This window comes from Helianthus annuus, chromosome 13 (assembly GCF_002127325.2).
Source record: "Helianthus annuus cultivar XRQ/B chromosome 13, HanXRQr2.0-SUNRISE, whole genome shotgun sequence".
Taxonomy (NCBI): Eukaryota; Viridiplantae; Streptophyta; class Magnoliopsida; order Asterales; family Asteraceae; genus Helianthus; species Helianthus annuus.
In genome coordinates this window covers 172,784,495-172,808,171 of record NC_035445.2, presented here as the reverse complement: position 1 = coordinate 172,808,171, position 23,677 = coordinate 172,784,495, and the positions used below count along the sequence as shown (strand labels likewise).

Below are 23,677 nucleotides of genomic sequence, written 5' to 3'. Positions count from 1 at the left end.
GAACGGATAACTCAGCGAGTATAGATTCATCCGTCAAAGCTAGCCTTGAGACCCACCGCTCGGTGTGGCTCTTGGTTTTATGTTGAAGTTTGCGTAATCGACCACTCAATTGTTGTTGAAACTACCAAAGGGGATTATCATGGTCTTACTTCATTACAAGTATACATTTCACATACTCTTACACTTGAAGATGACTGTGAATTTGCTGATCCAGCATGTTCATTTATAGGCAACAAAAAGTAGTAACAAACGAATAAATCAACCAAGTAGCGTTTACAAATATGAGAAGTAAACCAACAAGTAACTGGCAGTTAAACTCGAGAACAGAAGCAGCGATGGTAAATTCTCTTGAAAGACCATTTGAATATTACAAGAAAAGAAATGTCACAAAAGATGCAAGTAAAAAACCCAATATGCCCTTTGCCTTTATTTTGTATTGAAAGAACATAATAGGAGGAAATTCTAGGATCATGTCACAATCTCTAAATCGTATACATCAACTACACACACATACATACCTCCTCAATGAGCGGGGTCTGGATTGAATTTAACAGACTCCCTCCATATCAACTCTTTGATATGTTCTTCGGTGCATGATGGCTGCTCGAAGTCGAAATTAAAAGGCTGAGGGCACACTGGCTCCTCGTTGATCTCGTGTAGGGGTGCTAAGTATGGGTGACTCAGCGCCTCCTCAACTGCAGTTCAACAAAAAAAGTAAATTCATGATTATCTTAATTATATTTATACGTATATTATGCAGAGAGATCAAATTCACTGAGAGTAAAAATATAGGACAAACTCAGATTTTAGTAACCGGTTTCAAGCAAGGTGCAAAACAAGTACCACATCTAGCAACGAACGACATATTCAACAGATCAACAGTTGTCAATAGCGGTCGCCATAGCGAATAGCGTAGCATAGAGGTCAAAGGTCGCTACAGGGTATGTAGCCATATATAGCAGGATTTCAATTTATTTTTTCAAATATAAATAGCGATTAAATATAGCTTTAAAATAGCTGGATTTTAGGTTTTTGTTAAATATACATGTAAAATACCGTATATACCAGGGTATTTTGATATAATATACATATAATTTTTATTTTTTTTAAATAGCTGCATTTTAGGTCTGTCGCTATGCGCCATTAAATAGCTGCAATTTTTATTTTTTTTAAATAGCTGGATTTTAGGTTTTTGTCATTTGATATAATATACATATAATTTTTATTTTTTTCAACGCACATGTATATACCGAGTCGCACCTGACTTACGGTAAATACTAAAGTTTACTGACATCAATTTTGAAGTTTAAAAATAGCTTCTTTAGACCTCACAAGTCATAAAAAGAACAAATTTGCGGTTAAAAAATAACACTTAAAACACGATACCTGTAATACGCCTATTTGGGTCAAATACGAGCATTTTTTCCAGTAAATCTACAGCTCCAGGAGATGTATTAGGAAATCTAGCAGCGAATTGTTGCCTTGGATACTGAGGAAGTTGTCTAACGTATCTTCTTGCGTTATCACTTCTAAGAAATCCAAGACTTGCATCGTCTGGTGAGCCTATGAGCTAAACAAATTAACAGTAACAAACAGAAGGTCAAACCGCATTTTAATAATCCATCGGCAAAAATCTGATTCTGACTATTTAGGGTCAAAATAACCAAATTTTTTAGAAGCATGTAAAGTGTTACTGTAAGAGCATTTATATTTTCCTACAAAATCATCGTTTCTCATATAAAGTCTTCAAGGCTGCAAACTTTTAGTCTTGATTATTATTTTTCCCATTTTTTTTAAATTTAACTGTTTCTGGATCAAAGCCAGAACCCGATCTTCTAAACCAATGGAACCAAAAACAAAACCGTGTTTTGTCGGTTCCAACTAGTGATGGGCATTTTATCCCAAATACCCGTACCCGTACTCGTACCCGTACCTGTATCAATTTTCCATATCCGGTACATGTGTTGTACCCAGTTTTATTGATTTCCGTATGCGGTACTTTCGATATCGGTACAGGTAAGAAGAGGTACTAGTACCGACTTTTATATAGAACCTTAAAAGCTTTTTTATAGTATGTTTTATTTCGTATTATGGTACTCGTATTGATTTTACCTATTTGGAACCCGTATCGTATTAGTACTCGTACTATATCGGTATTCGTGCCGATTTTACCTATTTAGTACCTGTACGAGTGCTCAAAAACTAAAATAAAAACAAAGTGGTACCAAAGTTGGTACTGTACCGAAATACCTGTACCGTTCCAATATATTCGGTACGGTTTTGGTACCAAGTTTTGTTCAAATTCAATACCTGTCTTTTCGGTACGAGTACGGGTACTGTACCAATCCCGTCCCTAGTTCCAACACAATTAGATGTGTTATTTTCGTCAGTTTGGATCAATTTGTACACACCCCTAAATAAATCATGTTGAAATGCTAAACGCAACAAGAAACAGTTACCTCCGTGATAAGTCTGAGCTGATGAACATAATCTTTGCCTGGAAAAAGTGGTTGTCGAGTCATGATTTCACCAAGAATGCAACCAACAGACCAGATGTCGATAGCTGCGGTGTACTCTGAACAATTTAAGAGCAACTCAGGGGCTCGGTACCAGCGAGTAACAACATATTCAGTCATGAAGTCTGTTTCAGAAGTTGTTCTTGCGAGCCCAAAATCCCCGATTTTTAGGTCGCAGTTTGCGTTGAGAAGCAAGTTGCTTGGTTTTAGATCACGATGCAAGACGTGTGCCGAATGAACATATTTGAGTCCTCGTAGTATTTGGTAAAGAAAATACTGCATAGAATCAAAGGTCCCATCATAGAAACTAAGTAATAGATGGTAATTTTCGCCCATTTACGGGCCAATTTAGTAAAGAAAATACTACATAGAATCAAAAGAGACACTACACTATGCAACAATGAGCGGTTTTAAACAAACATACTCGATTGTCCAATACGACTCAAATTTTGCAAACTGTGGTATGCACGTGTGTTTTTTTCTTCTATTTCTCAAGAATGATGATTAAGAAGAATTTTGAGTTTTGAAGAAATTAAATCGTTGAGACGAACTCGAAAGATATGAGAAATTTAGGTTAAGAGAATGAAGTCAAACCCGACAGTGATCATCAGCCAGAGGTTGGTTAGAACGTATAATCTGATGAAGATCGGTGTCCATTAACTCATAAACAATGTAAACATCATTGAAGTTTTCCTTTTGTGGAGGCCGTATTATATCTTTGATTGCAATCACCTGTGAAAGTTGAGGTTCATCGCAAAACCGACCACAACACCATGCATCAAAATCATAATAATTCAGAGGATCAAAGGCACGATAACAACATAATAAATTAAAGTTATCTTTGAAATATCAATCAACTTTTATAGTTGACCGATCTCTATGTTACATGAAAGTTGTATTGTTTGACTATTCAAAATCTTAAACAAACTTTAACTTAAAACTTATCAAAAACGTATTTGTTGCGCTTTTCAGAGACATGCGGAAAATGACTGATAATTCTCATGCGCACATAAACATAAAACATGTATAGTATGACAGATAAACAATTCCACACCAATATATCATTTAGTTTATTTTCTAAAATTGGCATATGTTTTTAGATGCTATTATGCACACACGACACGAGAGTTGAATCAACATTTTATACAAAGTCAACCAACTAGAGAAAATTGATTAAACGAAACTCACATTTTCATGATCCATGTGTCTAAGAAGCTTAATCTCTCTTAGAGTCCTTTTGGCATCTATCCTGTTATCAAATGCATTCCCAATTTTCTTGATGGCAACTTCTTCACGTGTCTCTGCATTCGTCGCCGCACTAGAGCAAGCCAAAAAAAATTATTTAGGTCAAAATATTATCAATTTATCATAATGAGAGAAGCATGTAAGTAGTCACTTGACTCGCATACAAAACGCACATCCAACCAAACCCTAAATCCAACAAATTCTACCTCAAAGTTTCAAAGGCACACTCATGGGACAAAACACAAAGAACTATGATCCAAACATCTCGACGATTCAATGAGAAGAATAATCACTACTACACCTGAGAACCATAGAATCATCAATATAATTGAAAGTAAAAAATTTTCAATGCCATTCCATCCCTAGACTAGACCACATCTAAATTAACAAATTCATCACAATTTACAATACCAAATTCAGCATTTCCGGCCCAAACACACGAAACAAAATTATCCTATGAATCTCAACAAACCAGTCAGTCAGCAATCACAAAACAATTATGAGGTAGCTCAATCAAGACCGAACTAACTAGATCAATCATTAGATCACAATAAGACCCACCCTTGTGATCTTTTACACTAATTCCAGAAATCACTTGTTACCCCAAAGAAAAAACAGATCAAAACACCAATCACAAGATAATAAAAAGATTGGGTTGGGTTGGGTTGGGGTTGTTGTTTCTTACCATACAATACCGTAAGCTCCTCGACCAACCGGCCGGATCGGAGGAACATACTTCCTAGAAACCTCAAAAAGATTACCGTACACATTATACTGAACATAACGACCACCATGTGTAGCCACTCCTTTAATATTACCCTGATCCCCCCCTGTATTATTCGTCTCCATAGCTTCTCTCTCTCTACTTTCTCTCTCTGGATAAAACCTAGATTTGAGGTGTGGATATGTTTTTGTTTGACTAGAGGGTTTATGTAGAGAGAGACTTTCGAACTGGAACAACGTGTAAAACCCGTGAAAGATTTTACCTTTTTATTTATATATGTTTTTCTTGAATGTGTGTGGTCTCAGACTTCACACCTGTTGTTAAAATGTGGATGATTGATTTTCTTCAACTGTTAAAAATAGTAACTTTATGGATTACATTACATGGATATGTCTTTTTCCTACTTTCTTAGATTCATTCAAGAATTATATTATTATTTGTTTCCTAAATTCACCTTCTCAACACTTATTGTTATGGTGTTTGTGTGGAGTATAATCTGTGATTTTTTGTTTGAAAATCCGGTATAAGAAGAAAAAGGTTTACCTATCGAGTTTAACAAATCTAGTCCGACCCTTGCCATAAGGGATGAGATTTTTTTTTACCAAAATACCGTTACCGTATCGATCATAAACGGTACCGGTAATAGATTTTGTGAATTTCGGTATCAGTAAAAAACGGTATCGGTACCGGTATTTTTCGGTAAATAACAGTATTAATACCGAATTTAATAATGAATTCTAAGGGGTTTTTAGGTTGGATTGAAGATGCGATAAATATGCAAAACGAAAGAGGAAAAAGGAAAATGCAAAGAGATTAGCAAGATTAAACCAATATAAAATTTCTTATAACATATATTAAAAAAAAACTTTTTTTTACATATATTAAAAAAACACAAGAGACACCTAATCGCGTTGTCATAATTCTTTTAACATATTAATTTTTTTTTTTTTTTACAATAGTTATATGATGCCGATGGTCAATATGGTGTGTTGGTTTTATTATTTTGGTTACTAAGTATGAAAAATCACAATTAACTTAACCGGTATTGTTTTGATTGGACTATGTGAAGATGACGATAATTGGTAGCTTGGTTCCAACTAAACCATTAAAATTTTTTGGCGGAGTCATTTCTATAAATACACTGATCACCGTTAATTTTTTATTAACCTTGCTTCTCCCATTCCTTTTCATCCTGATTTTACCCTTCTAGGTAAGAAATTAGCTAGAGGAATGAGAGGAACTGGTTTTACCTAGCGGAGAAGACAATTAAGCCTTCAATAATTTATGTTTTTGTTTGGAATCCATTGAAGAAAGGGATACGTTGAAGAGAAGAAGGGTGGCAAGTTCATGGCAAAGAAGAGGAGGGGAGGGGTTGGTTTTTTTTCTTTGTTTTTATGCTTAGTGGGTCCAACCATTATGTTTTTATTTTATTTTTTCCTTTTTAGTCGAAAAGGTATTTTAGTATTTCATAAAAAATTGACCTAAATGTTTGACGTCTGTTAATGTCAAGAACCGTATGTGTTACGAGTTGACAAACAATAAGGATTAAATCCGTAACTTCTCATAGTTAAAGACCAAAAACGTAAAAGTGATATACCACAAGAATCACCGATGTAATTTTTATTATTTTTGTAAAAAGAAATCATGAGATATTAAGAATTTCAACTCTCTATCCTTTTTCAAAAACTCATTTTTTACAAAGTAAATTTTGGCGGCTAGGTGGTGGTAAGTCTAGACCATAGTTTTGTTTGAAGAACATGACATTTTTTCTAGGGGCAATTATTATAGCTTTTGAATGTGAGGTGAGAACTTCCATCTTCAATATTGAAGTCAAAAGTTTCAAAAGGCTTAGCTTATGTTTGTGGGAAAAGGAGCCAACTTTTCTTAGACGATGTCGTTTCCAAACTAAGAACAAGTCTTTGGATTAATATAAGAGGAGTTGTTAGATTTCTCAAACTTTATAAGCAAACTATTTCAATTATACAACCGTGTTTTTTATATAAAATATCGTACGTGTGCGTAGTTAAACCGTCATGGTTGGTGTATATAAAAATGATTTTGTTTGTTGACTTCTTTGATAATTTATCGATGTCCTCTATCCACACCTACCTTGTATTATTTAAGGTCTGATCTATTCGCACACACTCTTGGTCTATTTAAACACCTCAAAGCGCCCCGCTATGGCCAAAGAGGGGCGCTTTGGTGTAAAGTCAACAGACAAGGTCTGACAGGTTCAGTCCTTGTCTGTTGACTTTACATCAAAGCGCCCCGCTTTGGCCTAAGCTGGGCGCTTTGGTTTTATTTTTTTTTTTCAAAACGCCCCGCTTTGGCCTAAGCTGGGCGCTTTGGTTTTTTTTTTTTTTTTTTTTTTTTTTTTTTTTTTTTTTACATTTTGGGCGTATTTTTGACTGGTGACTGGTCTACGTTTAAGTTCAAATTTTACATTTTTGGTCCAAATTTTACAATATTTAATTTGTTTGTGCACATATATCTAAAGGTGAAGTCTCATCTCAATATTTAATTTGTTGAGGCATCTCACTGTCATGTACAACCCTTTCCAACTCTTTGACTAGTCCCATCCGTGCTATAGTATAAATTTAGCAGTTCTTGTGGGCTCCACAATACCACTTGCCACAATGAAATATAGTATACATTAGGGTGTAGGGAGTGGTTAGACATTTGAAAGTGGTAAACTTCAAAATTAACCAATGAGAGTGTGCCACGTTATTCAGTCATAAGTGTTTAAACTATGTTGAAAAGGGTTGGCAATGGTTAGACACTTGGTGAAGTGGTAAACGTATATACCCAAAAATTCCTATACGAAATACATACTCTCCACTACTGAACGAAAAGTTAAATGTGTTTAATAATATTGACGTTAATTCTTTTACAATCCAAAAGTACGTCTGTGTTTGTTCAATATATGCGTTACATCACGTTAAAAACCGAATGTCACCGACACGACCCAATCAGATTCAATACGCACTTGTACGACCCAAAATGACAATATACATCATAATACTACAATTAATGAAAAAATACGTCATATACATGTCCGGTAGGCGGCTGATACACATAAAACTACTCATAGGAGTACTTGTGCTTTCAAATCAAAATGATACGATATAATGGAATACGACATCACACGTAACCGATTTGATTCGAAACTTGCAGTATTTGACTAATATAGTAAGATGATAGCTAGATAGTAGAGGTGAGGTCCATGAATGACACTACAAGAAATTTTGTCTGACAAGTCGACTTTTTTCGACGGCCTATCCCGACGACATTGTCAGGAAAATATTTTGTCGATGCTGAAGCTACTCTACCTTTTTAATGCATTAGATCCCAACATTATTTAGTGAAATCTTCAAGTTTATATAATGGTTAAGTGCTTTTAGTGGCGAAGCTTGAGATTTCTAACTGGGGGGCGGAAGTCACCGTACCTAAAATTTCTATAAAACTAGGGGGTCGGAAACGTATATACCCAAAAATTCCTATACGAAATACATACTCTCCACTACTGAACGAAAAGTTAAATGTGTTTAATAATATTGACGTTAATTCTTTTACAATCCAAAAGTACGTCTGTGTTTGTTCAATATATGCGTTACATCACGTTAAAAACCGAATGTCACCGACACGACCCAATCAGATTCAATACGCACTTGTACGACCCAAAATGACAATATACATCATAATACTACAATTAATGAAAAAATACGTCATATACATGTCCGGTAGGCGGCTGATACACATAAAACTACTCATAGGAGTACTTGTGCTTTCAAATCAAAATGATACGATATAATGGAATACGACATCACACGTAACCGATTTGATTCGAAACTTGCAGTATTTGACTAATATAGTAAGATGATAGCTAGATAGTAGAGGTGAGGTCCATGAATGACACTACAAGAAATTTTGTCTGACAAGTCGACTTTTTTCGACGGCCTATCCCGACGACATTGTCAGGAAAATATTTTGTCGATGCTGAAGCTACTCTACCTTTTTAATGCATTAGATCCCAACATTATTTAGTGAAATCTTCAAGTTTATATAATGGTTAAGTGCTTTTAGTGGCGAAGCTTGAGATTTCTAACTGGGGGGCGGAAGTCACCGTACCTAAAATTTCTATAAAACTAGGGGGTCGGAAACGTATATACCCAAAAATTCCTATACGAAATACATACTCTCCACTACTGAACGAAAAGTTAAATGTGTTTAATAATATTGACGTTAATTCTTTTACAATCCAAAAGTACGTCTGTGTTTGTTCAATATATGCGTTACATCACGTTAAAAACCGAATGTCACCGACACGACCCAATCAGATTCAATACGCACTTGTACGACCCAAAATGACAATATACATCATAATACTACAATTAATGAAAAAATACGTCATATACATGTACGGTAGGCGGCTGATACACATAAAACTACTCATAGGAGTACTTGTGCTTTCAAATCAAAATGATACGATATAATGGAATACGACATCACACGTAACCGATTTGATTCGAAACTTGCAGTATAGTCCATATATATTAAAAAATGATGTATAATGGAAAAAGCGTAAAATTTAGGCTATTATCGACGCGTTTGTGAATTAAAAACAATTTTAAAAAATTAAAAAAAGACCCTAAGCGCTGCGCTTTGACCTAAGAGGGGCGCTTTGCCCCAAAATGTAAAAAAAAAAAAAAAAAAAAAAAAAACCAAAGCGCCCAGCTTAGGCCAAAGCGGGGCGCTTTGATGTAAAGCAACAGACAAGGTCTGACCGGTTCAGACCTTGTCTGTTGACTTTACACCAAAGCGCCCCTCTTTGGCCATAGCGGGGCGCTTTGAGGTGTGAAAATAATTTTGGCCGTGTGTGAATAGCATGGTCCTTATTTAATGAAACTAAACTGGGATGTTTTTACATTAATAAAAGTCAGGCTCATTTTTATTTTTTAAAAGGAAAACTTTATTAGCACAAGACGAACCTCAAAACAAGGTGGCATCCAACCGAAAACAACAATTACATAAATACAAGATTGTGGATGAGATCAAAGAATAGTCATTCGATTGGATAAGAACTAGAGCAAAAAACACGGAGTTAACATGGAACGAGTGGAAGAATTTCACTTTTATGGAATAATTAGTCCCACTAGATTGTGTTCTTTTTTTGTCCTTGATGTAGTCTAAAAATTCTGGATTGTACACTTGACTTTGAAAAGTTGCGTCATATAGCATCTTGCTATGTGTTGTTTTCTTTTCGGTTTGATTGAATAAAGATTGTTTGTTGTTGTTCAAAAAAAAAAAAAAAACATAAATACAAATTTACACCACTCATCCCAAGAAACAACGAAGGATTTCATTCTACTTTTTAACCATAAAAACCCCATCGACTTTATCTCGCACTTGATATCTTCCAACTTGGCCGTATTGTTGTTGAAAACCAGTCCGTTCCTAGCCCTCCAAATACACCAACATCCCACCCTTATAATACATTTCACGATGTCTTTTTTCAGCCCCTTTATACCAGCAAACTCATGAATCTCAAGCAAGTCCCAAAACGAAAGCACCATAAGGGGAGGGATCTTACACCACCAACTTATAAAGGCCCAAATCCTGCTAGCAATGAAAAGTAAGTCATTAGGAGAAAAAACTAATAATAAAATTTTATTAACCGGGACATCACATATTCCTTTTATTACTTCCGATTAGAAAGAAATTTGTTACGACCTCTCAAGTAAGGATTCCGAAAAGTTCTTTACAAGGTCAAATTACTATAGGATAATAAAAATTTACTTATCTTATTTCATATTAATTAACTATTGGTTATTTTAGTGGCATCAAATTGATTTTAAAAAAACTACTGGTAAAAGGTTATAAGGTGCGAAGCCCCTAATCCATCTGGGTTCAAAGGGTGAACCGGCCCCTTGACGGCGCCCAAGGGATGACCCATGTGGCGTCCAAGGGGCAGCACACCTAGTTGGGGTCACGCCAGATTGAGCATAGTTTTTTCAACGACCAAAAGGGTTTTGGTCCAACTAGAAGGACATCTCTACTAGTCACCTCATTCTAGCATGAGTAGTGTTAGCTAGCTCATGTTAGACTAATACATCATGTTATAATCAATGAGCAGTCTTGCATAATTTATTAGCATTTTAGGTAATAATGTTGTACCTCAGTTTTGTTAAAGTACTAACAACCTGTGTAGGGTTACTCATCGTCAACACTAAACTATATCAATCTAACATAATGTGGCTAACATTTAATCATATGCTATCCGAGGGACTTGTAGAGATACCTTCCTCATTGGACCAAAACCAAATGTGCCATGCATGATCCAAATGACCCCAATATTAGCATGCCCAATTTAAAGTTGGCCCATTAAGGCTAACCCCACATGCTTATTATTGCAAATATAAGGCTTTTATTCACAAACTAAGAGAGTAGAGATGAACATATCGTTTTTTAGGAACCGAAACCGGCCCCAAATTGGTTTTATTGGCCGGTTCTTGGCCAAACCAGTTTCAGTTCGGTTTTGCCCCGGTTTGGCCATTTTTTTGGGCCGATTTTTAAGACCCGTTTTGGGTTGGTTTTGTTTCGGTTCCAAACCGGTTCTTGAGTGCATTTTTTAATTGCTTTTACGACAAAAAAAATTAAAAAATAAAATTTGAATTTTGTATTTTTTTTATAGTTTCTGAACGATTTTAGGATAAAAATAATTGTTTTTTATAATTTTTTAAAAATCTAATAAAACAACATTTTATTAAACAAATGGACAGGTTTTCTTATCGGTTTCCAAACCGGTTTCTACAATTTCGGATTTGAACCGATTTCGATCTTGTGTTCTTTATGGGTGCTCGAATAAACCATTGATTAAAGCCCAAGTCCAATTAGATAGCCCAAGCCCAAGCTAAATTAAACCTAATAATACTGGGTCCACAATCAAAATATCTGTGTTGAGTTGAGAGTATACTTGTTATTCAGACTTGACTTGAGAGTATTCGATAAACAAGTATCCGTTCAGAGTCAACAACAGGTATCGATTGATTTTGTTTTATGCTCTGTATGTTTTATTCCTGTTAATATCTATACATGTATGGATTGTGATTTTGTTTTGACTTGTGTATTTAAGGGAGGGGTGTCAATCGTGTTGGGTTGAAATGTGCAACCCGAACCCAACTCATAATATTATTCATGTCAAAGATCTCAATCTTAACCCGCACACACATGAATTCGGGTCACAACCTGTTTAACCCATTTTTTAAATGAGTCATAAATTACATGTTGACGAGTTATAAGTTATAAGCGGGTTGTTGGGTTGTAAAATGAGTAATATGATTTTTTTTTTTTTTCGGAAACTTTTGAAAATGGATTGGAAATTGCAAGTGTACCTTCAGAAAAATGGAAAACAGGAAAAAAAGTTTATAAAAGTATTTTTTAGATACTTAAACGGGTTAACGGGTCAACTCGTTTTTATGTGGGTCAACCTGAACCCGATCATTTTTTTCTAAAACAGGTCAACCTGGACCTGTTTTTTTTCATGTTGGGTTCAGGTTGGGTTTCGGGTGATTTGCCACCCCTAGTTTAAGGCACAAATCCTTAATATAAACAAGGGGATGTTTGGTAATTACATACTCCGATTCTGCGTTGATGAATATCTGATTCTGTGTCAAACTGGTTGGGAAACCTAGGGTTTAGATTGAAAGAACTGATTGCTGATTTCTTTCATGTTTGTTTTTATTAAAAACTTGTGCTTTTTTTGTTCAATTAATTGCTGAATCTATGAGTTTTGATACTTTGATTCATAATGTTACTGTTTAATGTGTGTGAATCTGCTATTGTGAGATAAATATTATGTTCAATTCAGTAACTTTGTTTTTGAGCCTTGAAGTTTCAACAAAATGATGCTTGTTTGTGTGTGTTTCGGTTCATGATCGTTGATTGGTAACTTTGTGATCTTTTGAAACTTGAGGAGGCCTGTTCATTACACACTATTGTTTTCTGCATACTTAAATGAGAAAGACAGAAACCTGGTTACGACTGTTGCTCATGTTTCAACAAATATGATTCAAATGCTGAAAATTAGTCAATACCAATTTCTTTAGTACAACAAAGTAGTAAATCATGCCTATTCGAGTTTAGACAATCGCCCAAATCAAAGAACTTACCAAAACTCGAATGTGTGTATAAATAGTGATACCCCTTGTCTTCGAAAGGTGCACAAAAACCACAATCCTTTCACCCTTTTAATCACCTTCTGTTCCCAAATATGCCATTGTCGCGGCAACTCTCCATTGAATTCACCCGTAGTTTAAACCGGTTCTTTTTCCTTTTAAAAAAAAAAAATTAATGAATATAATAATTATACATAGCGACATATATAACTGTATACTCGAAAAATTAAATGATAAATAAATAAAAAATATTAGATGTCCCATATGTTTTTTTATTTGTAAAGACCATGTTTTTTTCATTATTGTATCGTATCTTTATTATGTGATGGAACTCACCCAACCTGAACTGTCGAACGGACCCGAATTTTTTTATGTTCGGACATATGAAATTGGAACATTTAAAAAAGTGAACCCTTTGGAAAAAGTTCCTGGATCCGCCTTTGGATGTGTGTTTTTAAATTGATTATTGTGCCTTGAAAGTCAGAATCACAATCCGATAATCAAATTAAAGTAACAGCCACACTAAGAATTATGGAGAGTGTTTTTGTGTGTTTTCTTGTTGTAGTTTGATTATTGTACAAAAAGGCGGTTAACGGGTCAACTCGTACCATTTGACTCTAGCTTTGTTTTCAAAACTATATGCGTTTGACCACGTTCGAGCTAACCCATCATATCCGGGCATACAGTTTGGTAAGATGGACAAAAATGTGTTTGTGGGTTAGCCCAACCCATTTTGACCCACACTTAAAAAGTTGCATGTTTTGTCTTGACACCTCTACAATTATCATTAATAAAGTTGGATTAGTGTCAAATCTGTTTTTGCTCATTTGGTTCTCTTTTCTTAATTCCCTTCATAGTTGGCTATATGGATATTCCCGACGACATATTTGGCGAGTCACTAAATCTAGAAGACACCCACTTAAACGAAGGCTTTCAAGAAGGCTATGAAACTGGCTTCGCTTCTGGAAAAGATGATGGACGGGAAGTTGGATTAAAAACTGGGTTCACAACCGGCGAAGAGTTAGGCTTTTACAGAGGCTGCATTGATGTCTGGAACGCTGTGATTCGAGTCGAGCCAAGTTGCTACTCAGCTAGAGTTGAAAAGAAAATCAAAGAGATGGATGAGTTGTTGTCTAAGTATCCGATTTTGGAGCCGGAAATCGAGTCTGTAACGGATATCATGGGGTCATTAAGGTTGAAGTTTCGGGCTATTTGCGCAACACTGAATGTGAAGTTGGAGTATAACGGGTACCCAAAATCCTCGGACCCTAATGAGATTCAGTTTTGAGGTCATCGAAACCAACTGTTATATTTTTATTTTATGTTATAGCATAGCATTAGGAGTTGAGCTGTTTGTAGAAACCGCATAAATTTTTGTTACAAAAAATTTTATTTTATATTTTTGTTAGTTGTTACAAAACCAATTTTAGTAGAAAAAGTGGAGAACCGCATAAATTTGTGCCTAATAAATATTATTTAACTTTGTGAACATTATTCAAATTACATCTTTTAACTTCCATATATAATCATTACCTTATCTTATTACAGATGCGTGACTTTTTCTATACCCAAAAACCATTAGCGTATCTTGAACTTTTAAATAAGGGGTAGAAAGTTAAAAAAATTGGGGAACGGACTCAATACATATAAAAAATTACGTTTGAAGCCCCGACCAAAATCCTCCCTTGTCCGAAACCCATAATGTGGTAGTTGTCGGTAAGATATGAAACTTTATTTATTATTTATGTTTTATGAATTCTTAACCGGGGATCGAATGATTGTAAGAACCTCTCAAATTGTATTCAGAAATGTGGGTTTTTTTTTTTTTTTTTTTTTTTTTTTTTTTTTTTAATTTATCAATATTTTTAAATATATGTATAAAAAAAACTGATATCTATTTATATGTAAACAAAGTTTTCTATGTTATTTGTATTTTTTTTAAGACTTCAGTTCTAATGGCAAATTGCACGAAGTAGGGAGGGTTATTTAAAAATTATTCCCGGTAATTAATTGCTTAATAAGAAAAATACATAGTTTTAAGAAATAAATTATTTTATTGAAAAGAAATTTCAAATAACGTTTCTTCTGTAACGGTCATATTTATTTGAAAATAAAAAAGCACCTTTCCTTTGTAACGGATATATTCTTCATTCAAAGAAACTCCCCAATTTCATTCACCAACCAACAGAACAGAAGCTGTTTTATAACATCTCGATTAAGAAAAAGAAAGAGGTAACCACATCTTGTTATAGTTTCAAAAAATTTAACACTCACTGTAAGTAATAACCAACCAACCGCATTTTGATGTTTTGAAGATGATCCACTCTGCGTATGCCAGTTCGATTTTGAAGAAGCTAGACTTCATCAATGGATTCTGCTGTGAGTTAAGTTTTCTTCTTTCTTTTTCCAAATCATCTAGGTTAAGCTTTTCCCCTTTCCATAAGTGTAATATTATGAAACAAATCATCAAGTTTGGCTATTATAGGATGTCTGAGTCTCTGATTAGTGTTACATTCTCAGGTACTAATTAATATACATCTTTTTTGGCTACTTGAACGTCTAACCAAAACTTACTCAATAGGCACTAGATTTGGAGGTAGTTTAGTATGATAGATCATTAAATTTGGAACTTATGTACCCTTTTCCAACTTTAGAAAATGTGCTTTTGTTATTGTTTTTCTTAAATCAAATTAGTAATAGGCTCAATAAACCTAATGTCAAGTGGGCTAAATTCTAAACCATAAAAAATATTTGTAAATGGGCCTATATCGGATTTTAAAAACAACACGTGCCCTCAAAATCCCGGGCCCTGTGCGGAGGTCCTCCCCGCACACCATCATAGCCGCCACTACTCATAGGTCAACGCCACTGAACCTTATAATCACCATGACCCTCCACATTAGCGTCACGTCACCCACCTCTAATCCACCATCCAAAACCACTACCCTAAGGGTGTCGGGAACTTCCCTTCAATCATTGATGCCAAATCAAAATATTGCAGAGTTCAAGGGATATCCAAATACATGTCTTATTATTTTCAATCATTCACACTTGTAGCAATAAAATACTATAGTTCCTACCCCAAGTGATAAATGATGAATTCAAAATATCTATGCTATATCTTCTCTATATCTATAAAGGACCATAAATCCCTTATTTCCTGCAGCTGCTTCACTCTAAGGCGGAACGCTCCCCTACCGATGTATTTTTACATCCCACAACTTCGGTAGATCGCTTAGCCCCGTTCATCTTCGGCGCAAGAGTGCTCGATCAGTGAGCTATTACGCACTCTTTCAGGGGTGGCTGCTTCTAGGCAAACCTCCTGGTTGTCTCTGCTTCCCTGAACGGTCATTTAGGGGCCTTAGCTGGTGATCCGGGCTGTTTCCTGATGTCTGTCGTTAGTGATACTCAAAAACCGAAATAAACTAGTAGCTAGAGTAAGTCGGATTTCAAACCAGAGGAGGATTGTGGAAAGTGTTATGATGCTAAGGTTTAATTAACTATTACATAATTGGAAAATCAGTTTGTTTGATTATCAGAATTATCTAAATTAAAAAATAAAAATTGTGGTTTAAATCAATAGGAGAAAAGATGGTTCCTCCAGATTTCATGTTTTACAGTTAACTTCAACTATGTGTTTAATCGTTACCTACATAGACATGGGTGTTAATTTTGATTAACTAATTGTGATAACCAACGACTAAGTACTCCGGAGGTTATCGAATGATTATCAATTACAATTTACAAACCCTAACCCATGTCAAATATATCCCACAAAAGTTTAGCCGCTCATCTTGGTCATAAAATCAGCAAAAACTTGAAAAGATGCAGAATTCATGGTTGATTCGATGATTGGATGGAGAATCTTGATGAATTAGAAGTGAAAAGCTTGAACTTCGAGTGCCCTTGAGTGTCTTTGATCGATCCTTCAATGATAGATCCTGATTCCCAACTTTAAAAACCCTAATATACATGGTACGTGAGCGACTGTACATATTTTTACAATGAAATTACACACGAATTGGTTTTAAATTTATAAAAGTGATTATTACTCTTACATCAAAACACACACGAAAGGGTAAGTGTACCCCGTCATATATGTAGTAAAGTATCGGTAAGAACCAAGTATCGATCCACGGAAATGGGCGGAGAAATAATACTAGACCTTTATCACCAAATTACCGGTAAAAACATAAGTTGTTTTGGTTTTAAATAAATACTTATAAAACATAGTAGATTGTATATAAATAGCCTTGCTTAATACACAACCAAAGCATGTCAACTAAGTCAGTTTTGGCATTAGAAGCATTCGGTCAATTTTCCATTTTGAGACAATTAGTATCCCTTTCGGGAATCCTAACATGACAATCATTCGGAAAGTTAAAACGATAAACACACTTTAACCACCTAAAATTGTTCTTTAACGTGCAATTGATTAATGTCTACAAAAATCTCCTAAAAATAAGTTAGTCATCCGTTAGGAGTTTTCTAACCTCACTTAATCAAGGAAAGCAACACCGATAAACACAATGCAACCACCGAGACAAGCATAAACTAGATTAAATCACAACCGAGTTCATTTTACAAATCTTGCACATGAATTCACCAAGATAGCAATTTTGGCCGAAACTACTAACTAAGCTAACAAATCATGGCAAGAATTTATAACAACACCATCTAACCCGTTAGAGTCCTTCCGTGAAGGCAAGCTTTCTTGATTAACAATAATTACATTTTATTAAACCACTAACCCGTTAGAGTATCATGGTGCCCACATTTTAACCAAGTTAAGCTAGTTAACCAAATTAAAAGTTTACTAATACATGATTAAATAAGCTTCATTTTTCAACTATCTTACCTAACCAAGCACCAATCATCCAACACAATTACTTATAATCAAGAAATCAATATCAATAACAAGGTTGCAAACTAATCATCAAAGATAATCATAGAAAACACTTCCAAATTTCATTACAAACATAGATTAACATACTAATGGTTATAATCAAGCAAGGGATTGTTGTGTTTTTGCCCAAAGGCTACAATAATACATAAATATTAATCTAAATGCTTGAAAGATTAACAAAAACATGGAAAGATTAGAAAACCCAACCATAAACAAGCACAAGATTAAGAATCCGGATAGTAAATGAGCAAAACCGGGCAATGTGGCTTGAATCCAAGTGAAAGCAGAAGCCTTCGGAGCCTCAAAATCGCCTGCAAAGCTCTCCAAAATTCCAGAGTTACTAATAGAATGGTTCTGTTCTGTTTTTATGCTTTTTCGATGTCGCACGGTCGTTCTTCCAATCGCACGACCGTGCACTTTAAGCAATTATTGGTGGTGGTCCACCATACTGCGTGACGTCACAGATCGTTGACTGGTCTTCGGACACGCACGGCCGTTCTTCAATTGGCACGGCCGTTCCTTTCCGAGGTCTGGTTGCACGCCTGGTCCTTTGGTCGTTCAGTTCCGAGGTCTTGTTTGATCGTCGGATCCGCACGCCCGTTCCGCATACGGCACGACCATGCCTTTTCGGGTTGGCCTTCAATGCGGAGTTGCACCCTCGTTCACTGCCGGTCTTCATGGATCATCGGATATGCACGGTCGTGCATAAGGTCGCACGACCATGCCACACGCCCAGGTCAGTTTTTCTAACAGAAGGTTCGCAGCTTCGTCGTTTTATCCGGAAAGTCCTCGTTTTCGCTATCATCTTGTCTGGTATGCTGTTTTAGGCCTGTAAACAAAAATGTAAATAATTAAGTATCCGAATGACGGTTTTACGGCCGAAAACGCATAAAATGGGGATAAAATGGGGGACTAAAATATGTGTAAATTAGCGAATATCAAATCTCCCCACACTTGAACCTTGCTTGTCCTCAAGCAAGCTGAACTAAAAAGCAATAAAAGACGGAAACAAACAAGAACGATAATTTACACACTATTTTATTGAAAACTACTATAAACGGTTAGCCGGTTTGTCGAAAGACAACATCAAAAGACTCAAACCCAACAAGCATATGCAATTATAAAGCGACAACCAAAAAGCCGTGACTTCACATGTAATCGACTCAACATGTTAATCTTCATGCGACTCACAATATTCACACACACTCGGTTTTATTTATGAAACATACATATAATGTGTATGTGCAAACACTCAATGCCTCGTCAATGAAACATGCAATATCATAAGCTTGTCATAAGATCTCGTCTCCACCAACGAACATGCAAATACGTGTAAATCAAGAGGTCTTTACGGGTTGTAACGTTAGGCTTGGGCGAAGGGTATGGAAGTAGACATATAAAGTGGCGAAAATGGTTAAAACTCGGTAGTAGCGTTTAACTAGTAACAACGTATACAACTAGACATACAAATGCCTTAAAAAGGCGACTATTGCGCAATCGAGCTTATCAACAAAATTTTAACATTTAAATGTTCAAAATTGCTCGATTTTATCAACTTCACCCTATTTTAGGGTGTTTTATTTTCTGTTGTTTTCTTTAAGCAAACTATACAAACTGAAACAAACGCTAGTTAAACGATTATTTTGTCCGAGTTTCAACACTAAAAAGGGTTTAAAATATACAAAGGCTAAATTTGGCTAAGTGGGCGATAATGTGGGTAAACAAAGGTAAACGGGAAGGCTCGACATGGTTAATCCTAAAGGGTAATATAAGGTGAACGGGGAGCACAACACAAAGAACAAGGTTTGCAACAAAGGGGTAATCTAAGTGCCTCTATCACTTTTACACAAATCCACAAGTTCATGGTTTTAACAAGCATACTAGTGACAAGTTCTATATTACACATGGCTCACTCCTATATCCGAAATGAACAAATATATAACAATAGGCTCAAATATGATCACGTAACGGATGGAATGGGTAAAAGTGTGAAAACTATCATGTAAGTCTTTCTTTGTTTGTCACGCTTTCCGGTTTCCTTTTTCAAAAATATTTTGCTTGTCGAGTTTTTATCAAGTCCGATGCTTTCTAAAACACAATCAACCGGTTTATTTACTAAAACATATACAAAATACAGGTATTTTTGAATGATTTTTCTGATTTTCTGATTATATATATATATATATATATATATATATGAGGACAAACAAAGTTAACAAAGTTAACCCCCTCCCCACACTTGAACTTCGCATTGTCCCCAATGCGAAACCCGAAATATAGAGAAAAAGGATAATAGTACTCCCCTAAAGATGATATCTGATGAAACGAGACTTCCAAAGCTGTGTCTGTCATATGCTCCGGTCAAAGACTTGATAGCCAAAATCTGCAAGTATGTCATATGGTACAGCAAAACAGAACAGTAACAGAATAAACACAAATAACCCATAATGTACATAAATACTACCAATCCAAATAACGACATAAAAGAAAGTAAAGTGTTTTGAAAATACAATACAATCCGAGGGTGTTCGACATACTAAGCAAAAAGAACACCCGAAATAACAAGTACTAAAATAATAATAAAAACCACCAACGAACATCACCACCATCTCCTACTCGTCATCACCATCATCGTCTCTCGTGAAGGATGGGCCCGCACCACCATAACCAGGTGGGTTCCACGGTGGGAACTGTGGAGGGTGCTGAAATAGTCGGGATATGCATGGTGCATCTCCCCGAATAGGTATGAGAATCCGGCACTCACCCCCTGGTATAAGGCTCTCCTGGCTATGCCTAAGCTGATCCTACGTGGCCCTGAGCTGATCTTGACTAGCCCGGATCTGGTCCTGGCTAGTCCTAATCTGGTCGATGTACGTACCATGCTGCTCCTGCGTAACACGCATCTGCTGGAACTGCTGATAAAACTCAGGCCAATCCTGATGCTGGTGGTACTGCTGGTGCTGCGGCTCATGTGGCGGTGTCTGGTGTGGTGGTGTGTGTGGCTGGTGCTGCTCCTGCATCTCTACATCCCCTTCCTCTTCCTCTGCTGGGAGTGGGGGCAACGGGTCCCAGACCTCGTTGTTGAGCCCCCTCAACCTATCCCCCCTATCAAGCTCCACAATCAACCCCATTGCCTTGAGTGACCTGATGTCAACATGAACCCCCTCGGTTATCAGAGTGAGACCCTGAAGCACCTCCTCAGTCATAAGGTGTTCGTTGTACGTAATTTCGGTCACATACTGACCGCCATGTATCTGACTGCTCGGAGTCCGCCCTGAGCACTTCACAAAGTATTCAGCCATTCGCGCCGCTAAGTTGATGGGTGCCTTCTCCACCAATGCATATAGAAAAATCAAATCTGGTGTTGGACAGTTACCAAGACTGTCCATGCGACCGAATATAGTGTGGCTAAACACATGGTGCATCACTCGCACCAGAGGGTCTCTAAGTCGTGAGGCCTTTGACATCCTCGGGTTGTATGGGTCCCCAACGGCATTTGCAGCCCAAAACGCATCCCGTGCTGCATCAGAAGGGAAGGTGAACTGCTCTGTGAAGACATTGGGATCATCAATGTCTTCTCTAGTGTAAATCCCGAGCCTCCTACCCAAATGACCAACCGACCACCTGTGCCATCGACCACATAATCTGAAAGCTATCCGCTCCTTGTGGCGGAATTTGGGTCGTCGAGCAGCAACCGGCTTTTCGTAGGCATATGATGCAAAGCTCTATGGTCAGCTCCAAGTAAACGGGTCGTTTGCAACCGACCAGATTTGTAAGTGGGCGACTCATCATGTTTTCTAAACGGTTATACTGATTGAGTTCTTGCATTACTTCCCAATCCAGCCATCTAGGGACTCCGAACTGCCCCCTCCGGGCCCATAATGCGTCTAGCTTGCTTGAGGACAAGCAAGGTTCAAGTGTGGGGAGATTTGATATTCGCTAATTTACACATATTTTAGTCCCCTATTTTATCCCCATTTTATGCGTTTTCGGCCCGGAGGGGGCAGTTCGGAGTCCCTAGATGGCTGGATTGGAAAGTAATGCAAGAACTCAATCAGTATGACCGTTTAGAAAACATGATGAGTCGCCCACTTACAAATCTGGTTGGTTGCAACCGACCCGTTTACTTGGAGCTGACCATAGAGTTCTTTGCATCATATGCCTACGAAAAGTCGGTTGCTGCTCGACGACCCAAATTCCGCCACAAGGAGCGGATAGCTTTCAGATTATGTGGTCGGTGGCATAGGTGGTCGGTTGGTCGTTTGGGTATGAGGCTCGGGATTTACACTAGAGAAGACATGGATGATCCCAATGTCTTCACAGAGCAGTTCACCTTCCCTTCTGATACAGCACGGGATGCGTTTTGGGCTGCAAATGCCGTTAGGGACCCATACAACCCGAGGATGTCAAAGGCCTCACGACTTAGAGACCCTCTGGTGCGAGTGATGCACCATGTGTTTAGCCACACTATATTCGGTCGCATGGACAGTCTTGGTAACTGTCCAACACCAGATTTGATTTTTCTATATGCATTGGTGGAGAAGGCACCCATCAACTTAGCGGCGCGAATGGCTGAATACTTTGTGAAGTGCTCAGGGCGGACTCCGAGCAGTCAGATACATGGCGGTCAGTATGTGACCGAAATTGCGTACAACGAACACCTTATGACTGAGGAGGTGCTTCAGGGTCTCACTCTGATAACCGAGGGGGTTCATGTTGACATCAGGTCACTCAAGGCAATGGGGTTGATTGTGGAGCTTGATAGGGGGGATAGGTTGAGGGGGCTCAACAACGAGGTCTGGGACCCGTTGCCCCCACTCCCAGCAGAGGAAGAGGAAGGGGATGTAGAGATGCAGGAGCAGCACCAGCCACACACCACCACCACACCAGACACCGCCACATGAGCCGCAGCACCAGCAGTACCACCAGCATCAGGATTGGCCTGAGTTTTATCAGCAGTTCCAGCAGATGCGTGTTACGCAGGAGCAGCATGGTACGTACATCGACCAGATTAGGACTAGCCAGGACCAGATCCGGGCTAGTCAAGATCAGCTCAGGGCCACGCAGGATCAGCTTAGGCATAGCCAGGAGAGCTTATACCCAATGTTTTTAAACCCGGACCGGGCCGGCTGGTCGGACCGGTCCGGCCGGAAGCCGGAAGCATCACCGGGCCGGTTCTAGCATTTAACCTGTTTCAACATCAACCCGGAGGTCTGGCCGGGATCCGGGCGGTTTGGCCGGGATCTGGAGGTTGGGCCGGGATCCGGGCGAGCTCCAGCAACTACCTTCTAGTCTGCGAGAAAGAAGATGAACAGAGTGAGTTTCCTTTGAATCTTGTAGAAAGATGAACAGGTTTAGAGAGAATAGTCTGCGAGAAAGATGATAAACAAAGTGAGTTTCTTTTGAATCTTGTAAAAAGATGAACAGGTTTAGAGAAAGAAGATAAGATGGATACATAAAGTCATAAAGCAATTGACACATTGATAGCTGTACTTTGGTTATTTTATTTATTTGAACGGTGGAGATTAAATGCATCTTATAAATGAGTTTCCTTGGATCTTGTGAAAGCCTTTTAATTTTTTTCTTCTTTTATAACCAGTTAAGAGATATTTGAATGTATCTTATAAATGATTTATATACATTAAATAGCTTCAAAAATTTTATGCACCGCTAGAAAAAAGAATTATGGGTCCGCCACTCTTTACATCCATCTATTTTTTTCTATATTATATATATATAATTTATATAATTTATGACGTAATCGGGGTCTTAAATCTGGTCGAACCGGTCCGACCGGTCCAACCTTTGACCCCGTAAGGCGACCGGATCGACCTCTGGTCCGGTTCTAAAAACATTGCTTATACCAGGGGGTGAGTGCCGGATTCTCATACCTATTCGGGGAGATGCACCATGCATATCCCGACTACTTTCAGCACCCTCCACAGTTCCCACCGTGGAACCCACCTGGTTATGGTGGTGCGGGCCCATCCTTCACGAGAGACGATAATGGTGATGACGAGGAGATGGTGGTGATGTTCGTTGGTGGTTTTTATTATTATTTTAGTACTTGTCATTTCGGGTGTTCTTTTTGCTTAGTATGTCGAACACCCTC

General features: G+C 37.4%; 2 protein-coding genes and 1 long non-coding RNA gene across 3 annotated transcripts; 2 read left to right on the top strand and 1 right to left on the bottom strand.

Annotated features, from left to right (window-relative positions):
* Nucleotides 1-228: 228 nt before the first annotated feature.
* On the bottom strand, nt 229-4,723 carry LOC110864512 (mitogen-activated protein kinase 4). Its single transcript, XM_022113597.2, has 6 exons — nt 4,447-4,723; nt 3,705-3,834; nt 3,111-3,248; nt 2,460-2,792; nt 1,387-1,570; nt 229-695 (listed from the first exon to the last, which is right to left on the bottom strand). Exons 1-6 carry the CDS (start codon nt 4,608-4,610, stop codon nt 523-525), a joined length of 1,122 nt encoding a protein of 373 aa, XP_021969289.1. The 5' UTR covers nt 4,611-4,723; the 3' UTR covers nt 229-522.
* Nucleotides 4,724-11,360: 6,637 nt separating this feature from the next.
* Nucleotides 11,361-14,114, top strand: LOC110864513 (protein LTO1 homolog). Its single transcript, XM_022113598.2, has 2 exons — nt 11,361-11,521; nt 13,517-14,114. Exon 2 carries the CDS (start codon nt 13,525-13,527, stop codon nt 13,945-13,947), a length of 423 nt encoding a protein of 140 aa, XP_021969290.1. The 5' UTR covers nt 11,361-11,521; nt 13,517-13,524; the 3' UTR covers nt 13,948-14,114.
* Nucleotides 14,115-14,747: 633 nt separating this feature from the next.
* LOC110863699 lies at nt 14,748-16,087 on the top strand. Its single transcript, XR_002549298.2, has 2 exons — nt 14,748-14,891; nt 14,975-16,087. It is a non-coding gene; the product is annotated as an uncharacterized LOC110863699 (long non-coding RNA).
* Nucleotides 16,088-23,677: the final 7,590 nt, after the last annotated feature.